This window comes from Typopeltis vanoorti, chromosome 9 (genome assembly GCF_054136105.1).
Source record: "Typopeltis vanoorti isolate ZY-2024b chromosome 9, IOZ_Tvanoo_1.0, whole genome shotgun sequence".
Classification (NCBI taxonomy): Eukaryota; Metazoa; Arthropoda; class Arachnida; order Uropygi; family Thelyphonidae; genus Typopeltis; species Typopeltis vanoorti.
This window is the reverse complement of record NC_143557.1, coordinates 6,950,274-6,965,679: the sequence shown is the minus strand read 5'-3', so window position 1 is coordinate 6,965,679 and position 15,406 is coordinate 6,950,274. Positions and strand designations below refer to the sequence as shown.

At 34.3% G+C, this 15,406-nt stretch overlaps 1 protein-coding gene across 1 annotated transcript in view; it reads left to right on the top strand.

Annotated features, from left to right (window-relative positions):
- Positions 1 to 2,728: 2,728 nt before the first annotated feature.
- The window catches only part of LOC150102869 (uncharacterized), an 80,582-nt gene continuing 67,904 nt past the window's right edge, over positions 2,729 to 15,406 (top strand). The window contains exon 1 of the mRNA XM_090397960.1: positions 2,729 to 3,355. Within this exon, the coding sequence (XP_090254086.1) occupies positions 2,729 to 3,355 (627 nt within the window). The remainder of the gene's footprint in view (positions 3,356 to 15,406) is intronic.

Below are 15,406 nucleotides of genomic sequence, written 5' to 3'. Positions count from 1 at the left end.
CCCATCCCACTAAGGAACACTATTTAGGACTTTAGACTTGTCTTTGTTGTTCTGCTTCAGTCATACCTTATGTAGTGCCTGTGTGCACAGGTATATTAGTTCATTCTTTGTTCCCTGATGATGGTAGTTTGACTATGCCAAAAAAAAAAAAAAAAAAAAAAAAAAAAAAAAAAAAAAAAAAATCAGCTAACGCCTTTTTATTCCCGTATACGGGAGTAGGCGAGGCCACTTAGCCCTATCTAACTTTTGGAGACTGAGTGGGCAGTTCAATCTCCACTGGTACCAATCAGAGATAGATGGCCCAAGGCTATCATTAATTAAGCAGTACGCAGTGAAGAGAGACAGCTCAAATGTGCTGCCGTCTCGTGGTCCCTAACACAATATATTTAATGTCTAAAATAATGTGGGTTCTATGGTCGATTTTCTTGAGTTTACGGGACGAAAAACCCGAGTTTCCGGGAGGAAAAACCCACTTGCCCGTGCCAGAGATAGACTAACTTGGGAACCGGTCAAAAAAAGGCTTAGAAAAATTTCCTCTAGTCACCAACTAGACTCGAAACCAAGTCTTCCTTCGTGTGGCCAAGCGCCGTGGTGTGCAAACACCACATCCACTGAGCTATACAAAATATTGGATGCCAAAATATTGGAAATATTAATTAAAAGCTATTCTAATTATTATTTATGATTCAGGCCTCCATAGAGTCAAAAGACCCATCATGCGAGACACACCCTAGAAAATGCAGAGTCTATCATACTACTCCTTGAACTCATTGACTGTTCTTGCTCTCTCCACTCTATCAGGCAGTGCATTCCATGGTTCACCCGCCCTCCATGCAAAGAAACTACTCCTTACTCTCTTGCTCACAACTTCCTTTCGTAACTTCCATGGATGACCCCTTGTCCTCGCTCCTTCCCTCTGTTCCACCAAGCAAAAGAATTCCCCAGTGTCAACCTGTAACCACTTCTCAACAGTTAAAAAAAGTCTCAATCGTATCACCTCTCCTTCTTCTATCTACCAAACTCTGTAGTCCACATTCCTTCAGCCTGTCTTCATAACTAACATCATACAGTCCTGATACCACCTTTGTCATCTTCCTCTGCACCCTTTCCACAGTTAATTTATCCTCTTCAAATCCTGGGGACCAAATTTGAGAACAATAGTCCATGTGTGGTCTGATCAGGGCTTTATACAAAAGCCCAGATCACCAATCTATCAGGACATTGACCTGCAGAGATAAAAAAAAGTTGTCATTCCATGACAACTTTTTTTATCTCTGCAGGTCAACATCCTTCTCTGTATTGCAGCAGTCTTCTGGGTTACCTTCTCCACCTTTGGAATATGTTCCCTGAATTTCAGGTTTCTATCATTCATCACCTCCAGATCCCTTGCCTTCCCTACCTTCTCCAGTACAGTTCCTCCGACAGAGTATGCAGCCTCCCATCGATGTATCCCAAACTTCAAGATGTAACATTTTGCTGCATTAAACTGATCCCCATTCATTTGTCCATAATTAATATATAATGTACATCATAATCTGCTTAAATAATATCATTATCATATATAATCATAAAAAAACCTAAACTAATTTCATTTAGAAAAATAAGTAATTTGTTGACCAATTGGTATTTATCATTCTTTTAAACAGTTGCAAACAATACAACAGATGGATAGATAAATTATTGTCTGGAATGTCAGTTGGTAGAAATTGTCACATTGAAGCATTCATTTCTAAAGCTAGAAACAGAGAAGTAAAAATCTTCAGGAAATAACGTTTTTTTTATACAGCATATATCTAATAGATGAGCTTAGGTGTTGAATGTTATTCTCAACTTATTTTAACAGTATTACAACACTAAATGAACTAAATTATAAAAAAAAGATGTTTATTAACTGGCTATGTCACATGCGCTTCAGAGCACATGTGACAATGAGTAAATGAAACAATTCAAATTGTTATGAACAAGAGATCTAAAGTCCTGATTTGGCTCCTTAGAGAAAAATTATTGCAGAGAAAAAAAAGATGTATTACAGCTATGTAGGACTTGATATTAAGATAACAGTGTCCCATATTTTTGGAAAATTAATGCATCCATACTTGTTCAGATTAGGAGATTGCCTCATGGCTATTGCTGACTAAAAATAATCTTTCTGACCTGTTATGACTTCTATAAAGCAAATCAGTTTTCTTCTATAAAGCAAATCAGTTTTCTTCTATCTAATCCTGTGTGAAGGGGTGTCCAAAGCATGGTCTGCCAGTCCAGACCTGCCATAACAATGGTAGCAAATGTATTTTTTATGTTCTCCAAGGCGGATGTTAATGGATCTTCCTATCCCATAGTGGGCCAAGTCACAGTCACATAGAACTTCATACACTTCAGGATATGCTAGGGGGATGTAGTTCATCCTTTAGAGAGCTGATCAGTGTTGCTAATTTAACATGCTTTTTTGTATATATTTTATCTGAAAGTACTTTTCTTACCCTTATTTTCAAATTGTTCATTTTATATTAATCTGTAATGATTTTATCACACTCTAAAATTGTCATCCTGATGATTTTTTTCACTTCTTTTTAGATATTTAAAAAATCTGGGAGAACTGAAATGTGAAACTGAAGAAAACTGGGTGACACTTGACCAAGGATTCTTGAATATGAATAACATTTCTGTAGTAAAACATGGACCAATATCTTGTAGTCTCACATACCTACAAAGAATTGATGATTTCAACATGGAAAAAAGTAATCCTCTTTCTTTCAGTTCAGAAATGCAGAAACATAAATTGCAAGGAGATTTTTTTGAAATTGAATGTACAGGAAAAGATGGTGAAATATGGACTAATGTTATGGCAGGAGTTCATCATAATGAATCTGTTATCCGTAAACTAGAGGGATTGCACCTGCCTAGTAATTCAATGGCATTAAATGTGCTTATATTTGGTTTGGATTCCATGTCACGTCTTCATTATATAAGGAAACTTCCAAAGACATATAATTATCTAACTGAGATGTTAAATGCTACAGTATTACAAGGTTATAATATTGTTGGAGATGGTACTCCTCAAGCCCTTATTCCTATGCTCACAGGATTTACAGAACGAGAACTTCCAGAAACAAGGAAAAGAATGAAAGATGCAAATTATGTCAATATTTATCCATTTGCTTGGAAGAATTTTTCAGCTAGTGGCTATGTAACAGCCTTTGCAGAGGATCTCCCATCCACAGGAATTTTCACTTACAGGTTAAAAGGTTTTGATGAACAACCAACTGATCATTACATGCGGACATTTTATATGCATGCTACAAAAATGTTTGCTGACCATCCAAGATTATGCCTTGGTAATGTACCACGACATCAGGTAAGCTTTAGATATTGAGAATACTTATTTTCACCTGCACGTCTAAAATTTCACATACTTTGAAAAATATATCAAATTTCATAAACAACTACACATTAGAACTATGTGTATTTGTTAAGGATTATGTGATTGTATGCTTCTCTCATTCTTCATGAAATCTTAACACCATGCTTTCATTGGTTGTGAGACATTCACTAATATGTGTATTTAGTCATTATGATACATGGTGTTAGGGAATGGAAATAGGCTTACTTTAAAATGATAATGTTCTGAAAAGGAGAAAAACCTAGAAAAGATGAGAAAGAAAAAAAAAAATAAGGAGTTACTGATGCCTTCTTTTTTAATTTTGTAAAGTGACAGTAATTTAGCAGACAAAGATGCAGTAAAGAATTTTTTGAAATTTAGTATGTTTTATTTTCAACCCAATTTTTTGAGTATCACATTTGATAATTGGCCTGGTTGTTGGAGTGAATAGGATATCCATTTTCCAACTAATACTAACAGGTCATTGGGGCATGAATATCTGAAAATCTGTAGGTGGAAGATGAACTTCAATGGGGAGGAAACTACATACCTACATAGGAAAAAAAACATAAATTCCTGAGATGTATTTCAAGGGAGCATACAGGATACCTTATGATAATACTGCACAATTAAGTTTACATTATTAATAGTGCCTGTCAACAATTTTCTTTCCAAGTTAATCAGTTATTTGTTAGGTCTCAAATATTGTCAGATATCACGTTTTGTTTATTGTAAAAAAATAAAAATACCAGGGCCTGTGGCTGTGCTGCAATACATTGATTACAGGCACATATTTTAAATGCATTTTTTAAAATTAATGACATATTATAATAAATTTAGTTTAATCCTTTATCCAAGTGTGAGCAAACAAAGTTTGCGCCTGAAAGTATCTTCAGGACTCAGGTAAGGTGGTACAACACTGGGCAACTCATTGGAAAGGTGGAGCAAGCTAACATCACTCCTATCTCAGTATCTCCCATAATGCAAAACATATCTCCTTGCGGATATGTATAATGTTATACATTAAGGGAAGGGCCACTACCCAGACTAGTTTTGACCTTTATTGAGGTCTCTTCAGTGTGAGCCAGGTCCAAGTGGAGATACTAGGCAGAAGCATTAGCAAGGTAATCTCTACCTATAGGAGTTGCCAAACGGTGTGCCACCTTTTTATTAAATTACTCTGGATTTAGAGAAAGATGTTGAAAGTTTATTTTTCACTTGGTTAGACCATAATAAATTTAGTTTAATCCTTTATCCAAGTGTGAGCAAACGTTTGGCAAACTCCTATAGGTAGAGATGACCTTGCTAATGCTTCTGCCTGGTATCTCCACTTGGGCCTGGCTCCTGTTATATCTTCGTTTTCTTTCTTTCGCTATTGTTATTTAAGAGAGACTTTTCTTAGAAGCAGCAGCTCTCAAAAACCAACCAAATCTCAATAAATATGGTTGCATTAAGCTTCCGAAGATTTGGGAAACACTCATCACCAGAGTTCCCACCTTACATTCCAGGCCACCTACTACCGCCCTTAGAGGGTGCTCTACCTAGATAGGACTTTAGTGTCACCCACGTGGTTGGGCTTAGTATTGTTTGTTATTTGTGTATGTGTTACATTAATTGTTTTTGTAATCCCCGTAGATGTCCTAGTGACTAGGACGAAATATAGGAAGTATTAAATTCTATTTTAATTCTTTTTGAGTGTTGTAAAAAATCCATTAAGCCTCCAACATGATGTCCTCACAGCACTTAAGCCTCTACACACGTACTTCCTTAATAATGCCCTACTCAACTCTACCTAGGAATGCTTCATTTTCGGACACTAGCAAATTTATTTTTTATTGCTGCGCCAGCCAGAGTCCTATAATATGAGCTTATTCAAAATTCAGGGAAATATTCCTAGGTTAACTGGCATTCATTCTAATATGCACTAAATATATACTGGTTCTAATTGCAGTCGTGACCAATAAATCTATTACTCAAACACTCTCATTAAATTCCCTCCCGCTATGGTTCTAAATTTTTTTTTTTTTTGCAAGTGGTAATTTGAATTCTCGAATCAAGCACGTAACAGGCATATATACAATAAAATATGTTTATTGGAACAAATTCACATTAGAACTATAATTGAAATGGGATATTAAGCTTTACAAAATCTCTTACTAAGTTAGTTACTCAATACTAATTTTAGAAAACACTCATAAATCAACTTGGCAATTACTCACACTCTGTGCAACATTAAAACAAGCTAACTATGTTATTCTAAATCAAACTCTTAATTCTTGCTACATTAAAATACAATTTTCAACCCATTACTATTCTGATATAAATCATCTACAAAATATCAAATTCACATATAATCTCAGTCGCATGCAGCTAAAATTTCACTCCTGACATTCCTTTGTTTAGCAGAATTACTTTATCTCAAAATTACAATCCTTATTATAGTCCACTATGAAATGTCCACTTAATATGATCTAACATTAAATTCTGTCTACCTAACAAAAATTAGTATATTCGGCAGTGTATTGATTATTTGGAATTATTGTTTCAACTCCTCTATAATGAATGCACCCAAGTTTGAAAATAAAATAGGAGCATGCGCTATCTTAACCCTTCTCCCTTCTGGTATCCAATCGTATGGTAAAACTAGTAGCCAAACAAATGTTCGTAAAACTGTCATCAACGGGTTGTTCCACTGGACATTAGTTCTTTGTTCGTCAGTACACTGATGTATAACAATTGTTTGTGTTTAAAATTTAAAAACTGTATATTCAGCAAATTTTATTTTTATAATTGTAAAAGTATTTTTACCCGTGAAACATGAAAAGACAGTGAAATTTATTAAATTTTTTTGGAAAAAAAAAATGAAAAGTGATTCTGCTGATTCTACTGCAGTTAAAATGAAGTTGAAGATAATGAGCACATTGATTCAATGAATATTATTGTTGTTGTTATTATTATTATTATTACATGACACCTCTAGGGAGTCCAAAGACTCATCAAGGAAGGGTACTCACTCCACAGCTCTCCGTCTCACCACTCAATCTGCCAACTTCAACTAACCACAACTACACCAACACCATCTATCGCTGACTACCACCACTTGTATTTCCATAGACAATCGCAAACATCCATGCCCATAGTAGGATTGGAACCTGCAGCCTTTTGGCTGGAAAGCAGATACGCTAACCACTTGGCCAACCAGGCCAGCAACAATATATGCAATATGCAGCAAGTTGGAGGAAAAAAAGGAAATCATTTACCTGATTGCTGGAACGAGAAGCAAGCATCTTATTTCAAAACACAATATAAGTTGTTAGAAGTTAAAAATGGTAAATTATATCGTGTTCACTCAAAATATAACAACTTAGGTGTCGAAGGAGAGTTGTCACCTATCAAAAAAATGGGTAGAAATGAAAATAGAACCAAATGGAAACACTACAGACTCGAGAACCACATCCTTGCGTAAAAGGTTATCCATACATAATTGATCATTTGCTCATAATAAAATCATAAAAATAAATGAAGGATGTAGCAAATCTATATTACCAAATTTAATTGACAAACTAAATGAAAAAGAAATTTTGCTAACTTCAAAAATGTTTAATTCTGTTTATAGTTTGGTGAAGAGAAACCGACCAATGTCTGATTTACCAAATTTAATCGTCATCATCGAATTCCTGACGTACCCTCAAGGGGCAGGATATGATAGTACTACATGAAAAATTTACATCATTACTAACTTCATATCTACAATTTTCCTCCAAATCAGTCTGTTATTTGTCAAGACTCCAATATTATCAGATGTTATATTTGTATTGTCTAAGACACTTTGTACCGTATCAATCCACCTATATCTTGGTCTTCCTCTCGGTCATCTTCCTGCCAACCTGGCAGAGAACACTATTTTTGCTAATCTTTCCTAGCTCTGCTAAAGCATTCCTGGATGCTGACAATGTCAAGTTCTTTCCTAATATCCTCATTTTTAATATGATATTTGCCATTGATGCCATCTGTTCGTGGCTTTAATCTTTCTCAGGACTCATATCTGTGGTCCCTAGTCTTTGGTCAAGTGTTTTACTTCTTAGATCCATAAGTTAAAACTGGTTTGAACACTGTCTTGTATACAACTAATTTAGTGTTCCGACTAATTTCTCTTTTATTCCATATGAATTTATTCAGTTGACTTCCTACCATACCAGTTTTGTTGATTCTGTTGTCTATTTCCATATTTAATTTACCATCTTCAGTAAAAATCGTGCCTAAGTAGCTGAAATGTTTTACTTGTTCCACAGGTTCCCCATTCACAACACAGTTGACATTTTCAACAATTCCACCTATTTTCATTGTCTTTGTCTTTTTAATGCTGACCTTCATACCATATCTATTATAACAGTTATTCAATTTAGTCAGGGATTCTTGCAAACTTGTAGCGGATTTATTTAGAAGTATAACATCGTCCACATAAAGCGAAGAGCTGACATTAACATTTCCACTTCTGATATCATGTTTAATACCACTTTCCTTCATAATGTGATCCATATAGATAATGAATAACAGAGGGGATAATATTCATCCTTGTGTCACACCAGATTGAACATTAAACCATCTTCCTGTACTTCCTTCAATTCTAACTGCTGACTTACAACTCAAATAAAGATTAAGTATTGCTTGATATAATGCGCCATCGACACCTATTAACTGTAGCATATTGAATAGCTTCTCTCTTGGCACCTTGTCATATGCCTATTTCAGATCGACAAAACTTAAATACGGATCTTTGTTATATTCCATGATTTCTCAACTATTTGTTGTAAAATGAAGATCTGATCCTGACAGCCTCTGTTTGGCCTGAATCCAGCTTGTTCTTCACCAAGCTTTTCTTCTACAATTCTTCTCAACTGTTTCTCAAGTATACTTGCATAGATCTTGCCAGGAATACTTAATAGGGAAATACCTCTGTAATTTTCACATTGTTTTATTTCCCTTTTTATATATAGGTACTATTAGAGCTCTACTCCAATCATCGGGAATTCGTCCCTCTGTCCAGGCTTTCTGAATTATGCAGTGCAACCACTGTAAGACTTTTATACCACCATACTTCAGCATTTCTTGTCAAATATCATCTACTTCTGCTGCCTTTCCACGTTTCAAGCCTCTGATGGCTCTTTCCATTTCAAGTATGGATATGTATTCCTGACTGTATGCCTGTTGAGTGTTTTTTTACTACTGTGCATTCACTGCTTGTTTCATTTAGCAATTTTTCGAAGTAATTACTCCATACTTCAAGGATATCTTTTTTTCCCATTTTCATTTCACCTTTATCATCTCTAACTCCTTCTACAGCACTCTTTCCTCCATTTCTAAGCTACTTCAACAACCTCCAGAATATCTTACCACCTTCTTGATATTTATTTTCTATGTTTTTGCCAAAGTCCTCCCATGACTTTGTTTAGCTAGTTTTACACAATGTTAAGCTTTCTTACATTTGTCTCTGTATTCTCTTAGAGCAAAAACTGACTTATTTGCCAGGAACTTTTGATATGCTTTCTTCTTTTCCTTCACTGCCTCTTTAACTTCCTTACCAGATTTAATTGAGCTGCAAATTAAAAATGGTATTGTTCTACAATTATCATTGCATTCTAGATTCTCAGGAGTTAGAATAGTTGAACATATTTCTAAACAAATAAAATTAGAAATATTCTCCAAAATAATAGAAAAAATTTCAAAATTTCTATAATTGCAGATGAATCAACAAAATTATTGAAAATAAGTGTTTTAGTTATTCACATACAAGTTGAGCTCACTGAATCATGCATGACTTTTGTAGAACTAGAAAATACCACTGCAGAATGTATACGTGCTACTGTAATTGCTACTTTAAATTCATATGGATTTTCTGATAACTATTTAAAAAATCCTCTCATTGCATTTTGTTCTGTTGGAGCTAGTGCAATGTTAGGAAATAAATCAGGTGTTGCAATCAAACTTCTAGAAAAATTTCCCAACATTGTGATTTGGCATTGCATAGATCATAGTTTACAATTAGCATTAGACGATTTGATAAAAAAAACATTAAAGAAATAAATCATTTTGAAATATTTATGGATAAGTTATATGCATTTTACCATCAATCACCAAAAAAGCAACGAGAATTAAATACGATTGCAAAAGACCTTGGTATCGAAATTTTAAAGATCGACTGTGTGTGTTTGGACCACGATGGGCAGCTTGCAGTTTACGAATGGCTCTTGCTGTGTGGAGAAATTAACCAGCTTTATGCAAGTATTTTGCATTGAACTATAAATATAAGAGGTTTTTAATCAGACTTCTCAATTTGGAATTTTTAAAAGATCTAGCATTAATGATTGATATCCTACAGGAATTATCATATCTGTCAAAAGCTCTACAAAGTCGCAGTATAAGTATTATAAGGGCTAACTCCTTAATGCAAACATTAAGGAATTAGCCCTTATAATACAAATATAAATTGCATTAATTGCGAACAATTAATGCAATTAATGATTTTAAAAATTCTATAGGTTCTTATGAATCTAAAATTGATACCATGTTAAACTCAAAAGAATTTGAAGGAATAGCAATTGAAAACAAAATTAAATTTCACATTTCACAAACTACCGCGAGAAACACTACTAAACTCTCTTATGTTGTCTTTAAAGGATAGATTAATGCAACAAAGTAATTTTAAACTTAAAAATGAAAATTACTAGGATTTGGAAGATGAACTGAAAAACATTTTAAATATATGTTATCTTGAAATATGGAAGAAGTTACGTGTCCATGGTTAGAAGGAGAAAAGAGAATAAGATCTTTAAATTTTATTTTGAAATATGAAATTGAAGTTAATTATTTTAGAGATTTAGTGGAAATGGCTTTGACTGGAAAGTTACAAAACGAAATTCCCAGCACGATGAAAAAAACCAAAGTGATTATGGCAACAATTGCAGTTTGCAACGCAGAAGCCAAACAAGCTTTTAGTGTGATGAATAATATTGTAACGATGAAGAGATCTTCTCTCATTATAAAACATACTTTTCGGATTTAATGACAATATGTATAAATGGGAAACCCTTGAATGAATTTAATCCGAATCCCTATGTCAAATCTTTTCTAGAAAATCATCGCTTGGCATATCCTCCTAGAAGAACACAAGATGTGCAGGAGGAAAGAAATAAGGTGTGGCAGCTGTTGTCACAATTACTTTAAGGAAATACTTATATGTAAATGTTAACCTGTAAAGGAGTGAGTTTTTTCTAGGTAAATATGCACCAGACAACGAGATTTTTTTTTTCGTGTAAAATCATCTCATTATCTCGAAAGTAATTTTATTAAATAAAATAGTATAGTTACTGTTACTATCATTTTACATATATGAATTCACTTTTGGTAACCACATATAAATAAATAGGACTATAAAATAATGCACCTCGATTGGTACTGTTGATTATCACTTGAAGTATGAAAACAAAAGAGAAATATAACGTATTTCAATATTATTGTGTTTAGATAATATTTATTAATTATTTATAGATTGCTTGTCATAAAAACTTCTATCGCAAAAATGCGGACTATTGCATATGTGCGATTATAAAAGATTTTATTCTTATTATATTTTGATAGTTAAAAAATGTTTTTCTTATGTTAGATAAATAACATAATTGATTGCATGCAAATATTTCATGTTTAGATCATGAAATATTTGTTTAAAATTTATAGCCTTTACAGGTTGATTGTCCCCTCATACTTTTTGATTGGCATTTGTACACAAGCTGTATTAATAAAAGTTTGTGTGAAATAATTTTTTTTTTTTTAATTTTTTGCTCGACGATGCGAGCCCTTTGTTAAAATTTCCATAGATCACCACTGCCCTCTCCACTACTACTTAACTCTCCAACTATGCCCATCATCACCAACACTGGTATTTTTTGTCTGCAAATGACGTTTGTTCTGAAGGCCGATTTGTCTGTATGCAGGATGAAAAACCCGAGTTTCCAGGAGAAAAAACCCCGCTGCAACCGTATGAGATTGGCTAACTCACCTTCAACTGAAAAATTAAGAATGCTTTTATGGAGTTTAATGAACAGAAAGCAAATTATTCTGTTGTGGTTATAAGATAGTTTAAAGCTTTTGATGGCATCTTGTTTTAAGTGGGGAAATGGTGGAGAATTAAAAAAAAATTGTTTCTGTAACAGTATACTTTCATACTGATGATCTTCAAGATTCTCTGCATGAGTGTAGGCATTCAGAAATTGACTGTGATGCAGTGGTATTTTTGATACATTTAGGAATCAGATTGAAGATTGGTGACAATGTTTGTTTCCTTGTGAAATTTTGAATCTTAGCCATTGTTCATAGCAGAAGATAATGAGATTAATGAAGTTGATGGCTAGTTTGTTTTAGAGTTCTCAGGCGGAACCTAGCCTGGTGTTTTTAAAGTCCAGATTACATTAAACATGCTGCTATAATAACCTTTTCTTTCTTACTGATCTCACTGATTGCACATAAAAAGAATAGTCCACTTTTACTGTGATTACTCTATTACTAACTATCCTCCTGCTTTCCTTTTCTCAATTTCCCACCTCATCTTTATTTTTCAGGTCCTCATCATTCTGCAACAAGGTTCTTCCACCTGCACTAAGAAGGACCATTAATGTGATCATCACTCTTTCATTCATGTGACTTCCAATTGTTACGTCGTTGTTTTTCTTTAAATCTATGTTACTATCATCCCCTCTTATGCCATCTGAGAATGAGATCTCCAGTCTATTTCTCTGGGGCCATCTCCTTTTCGAACTTTGACAAATTTGTTTGTTTCAGCTGCGCCAGTTAGAGTCCTAGGACAGCAGACTTCTTACTTAGAGAAACTTTCCCAGAGTTCTAACAGCTACCTAAATTCGTTAAATATGTATAGCGTCTGTAATTTAAAAAATTGCCGTTATTCCTTTCATATAATTTATCAGATGATCCACGAAAAGCCAAATTTTGGCTGCCAAGTAATTTTATAATTTCAATCAAGCATTCTAAAACACTCGTCCAGTGTTTCTTTTCCATTGAGTCTGGCAGTCAATAGTAGTTATGTTTTTTAAATTTTTATCAACTTCCTTCCATTTTAAGAATTTTTTCATGTGAGTTAAACTAGTCTCATGTCTATGCAAAGTTGTACTTACATTTCTCCAATCGTTATAACCTTCTACAAGACTACTTGATTCGGTAGGTGCGAAAGGTTTGCAACAAAAGCAAAAAACATAATTTAAAGTTTCGAAATAAATGAGCCATGTTCTTGGCACAAGCTCACCATTTTCCATTTTTTTATTATAATACGTGTCACCAAATTTATGACCATATGTATCTCTGGGATATATTATATTTTTCTTTTGAACAGGCCCCATTTCAATTAAAACAACTCATAATTTTCCATCACTATTTCCCCATTCACATGGATCTTCTAAATTTACTGAGACTTACAATGTGTTAGTTTCGTGGTCAACTACAACTAAATCTTCTCCTAACTGTTTTTCACTTAAATCATGCTTCTTGTTATCTTGTTCAATAGTTGCCATAGTACTTTCATGAAAACTGGATGGTGTGCACGGTTCTTCAACTCTGATTTCTGATGTATCGAGTTGGTTACAATCTGCATCAGAATATTTTAATATTTTAACAAATTTATTAACATCTGCTTCTTTCACAGCATGATGCTTGCGATTTTGTGCACCGGATAACTTTTTTTTAATTTTTGATTCCATTTCTATTTTATACCCACAAGAAATTATTACACAACATGACACAGAGACGAAATAATAGTCCGCACTGCGCTACTGTCAGTAGCCTACTGAGATGCGTACCATATGACTGGTTAACTAGCAACAAATGTTATGTACGAAAATTCGTTTCTGCGCATAAAAACCGTTCACCGCTTCACTTAAGATAGACGCAACATTCTGTAGGCAAGCATTTAGCCTGCTCTTGCTGCAAAATTGTAAACAGCCAGCTGATCAAAGAGACGGCAATATACAATTTTTTTAAAATTTTTATTCAGTATATCCGGCCTTATTTATTTTAATATTGATCATTCTAAGAATTTTTTGTTTTCATGATAAAAAATTATGTTTCTTAAAAATGAACTTATAAACGGTGCCCCGGCTGCGGCGCCTGCATGCCCGCTTCTGCCGGCCCTGCTCATATCCTCTGGTCAATTAAAATGCACACTTAGCATGGGAAAATACAAGTTTACAATTTTAACTTCAAATGCTAACACAGACCCCACCACGTTAATTAGGTCTCACACAAGAATTTAAGTCCTCCGATTACCAGTCCAATGGAGCTAAGTTACAATGCATATAAGTCATTGAAAAAGTTCCCTAGGCAATTGTCCATTTTTCTTCCAACTAGAAATTGATTCACCCTTTTCCTCTAATGCTAATTCTTAATAAAATAAAAAAATTCTGTACATTACCACCGCCATACGAGGTTACAGTGTCCCCTTTGTCCGTCCTTTACTGTTAGATACTTTACTGCTTCAGTGGGTTGCATTCACGTGGAGGTTACTTTGCTCGTCACATACTACCATTTTCTGCACTCTGCTGGGCAAACGCTCATCTCGCTGGTCACTATCGTCAGACTGCCCATCTTCCTGGAGGAACTTTCCGTTAGCACTTCTACCGATGGCCCGAGTCGGTGGACGCTGTCATCTTGCGTACAGCTCGCCCGATACTCGCCAGTCAGCAACGGGGAGAAACTTGCCGTCCAATTCTACAGCATTGGACGGCAAGTCTAATTGCCGTCCTGCTGGTCAGCATTGTAAGTCCGAATGAAAACAGGAAAAAACAGGGCTTGAAATCCCCGTGAACCCGCATTTATTATCTCTTGTTGCGCCCTCTTTTCGCTGCAGAAGTTTTCTCACAGCACCTTTCTGCTGGTCCTTAAGTTGTTTAGTCACAACTCTTCTCCTCAAGAGCGCTCTTTTCGGGGAACGCGAGTTCAATTCGCTTTTCACGAATTCCTTTGCTTTGGGCGTTACGCTTATCGTGGATAACTCACATGCAACCTTTGGACTTTTGTTTGCATTGACATACATTTTGCATAGAGTATTTTTTTCTTACTAGTGTTTTCAAACAACAATATTTTTATCTAGACAGACAAATTCCTCCTTTTTTGTACTTCATTTTAAGGTAACTCAATTATGTTCTCTATTAACAATTTGTTTCTTAACTAACAGTACAAGTATTTCTTGGTTATTATTGTATTCTTGTTAAATCTTGACAAGAATGAGTCTTTTGATGAAAAGGTCCTTATTCAAGATCTAACACAACGAAACTTTGTCCTGGCAAACTGATCCAATATAAATAACCTTGCAGTTAGTATAATTAATGCAATTGGTGTGTGTGTGGCCCTACTTCTATGTATTTTACAGAATTAAAATATCTTTAACATATGTAAGCATGTGTAATTCTGGATATGAATGATGACATTGGTACCAAACAAGTTAGCCTTTGGTTATTGGAACAGGTTTAGACTTTATTTTTGGCATATTGTGCATGTGCTTTTTAGTAAATTCATTTTTTTCAAGTGGGAAAGAATCAAGGCTACTGGATTTTAGGCTTGTGAATAAACAATTATGTGCTATAAGAATCTGAACATAATTTTTGGATTATAAATGCTCATGCCATCAGAAGAAAAGGGTGATATCTCTTAGTAAGGGAATACCGTGAGGTAGACATATAAATACAAAATTAATGACGGAAAACCTTATGTAAAAAGATTTTTTTTAATAGTATAATTTTCGCGAAAATTATACTATTAAAAAAATCAATCTTTTTACGCAAAATTTTCCGTCATTAATTTTGTATTTAAAAGGGTGATATGGAGAAAAAAGTTTTTTTTTCCCTCTCTGCTGTAAAATGGAGAGGCCATGTGATTCAGCACTATCTAATGACATAAAAATGGAGATTTTTATGTCATTAGATAGTGGATTATGTCATTAGATAGTCATTGGAGATTTCATTGCCA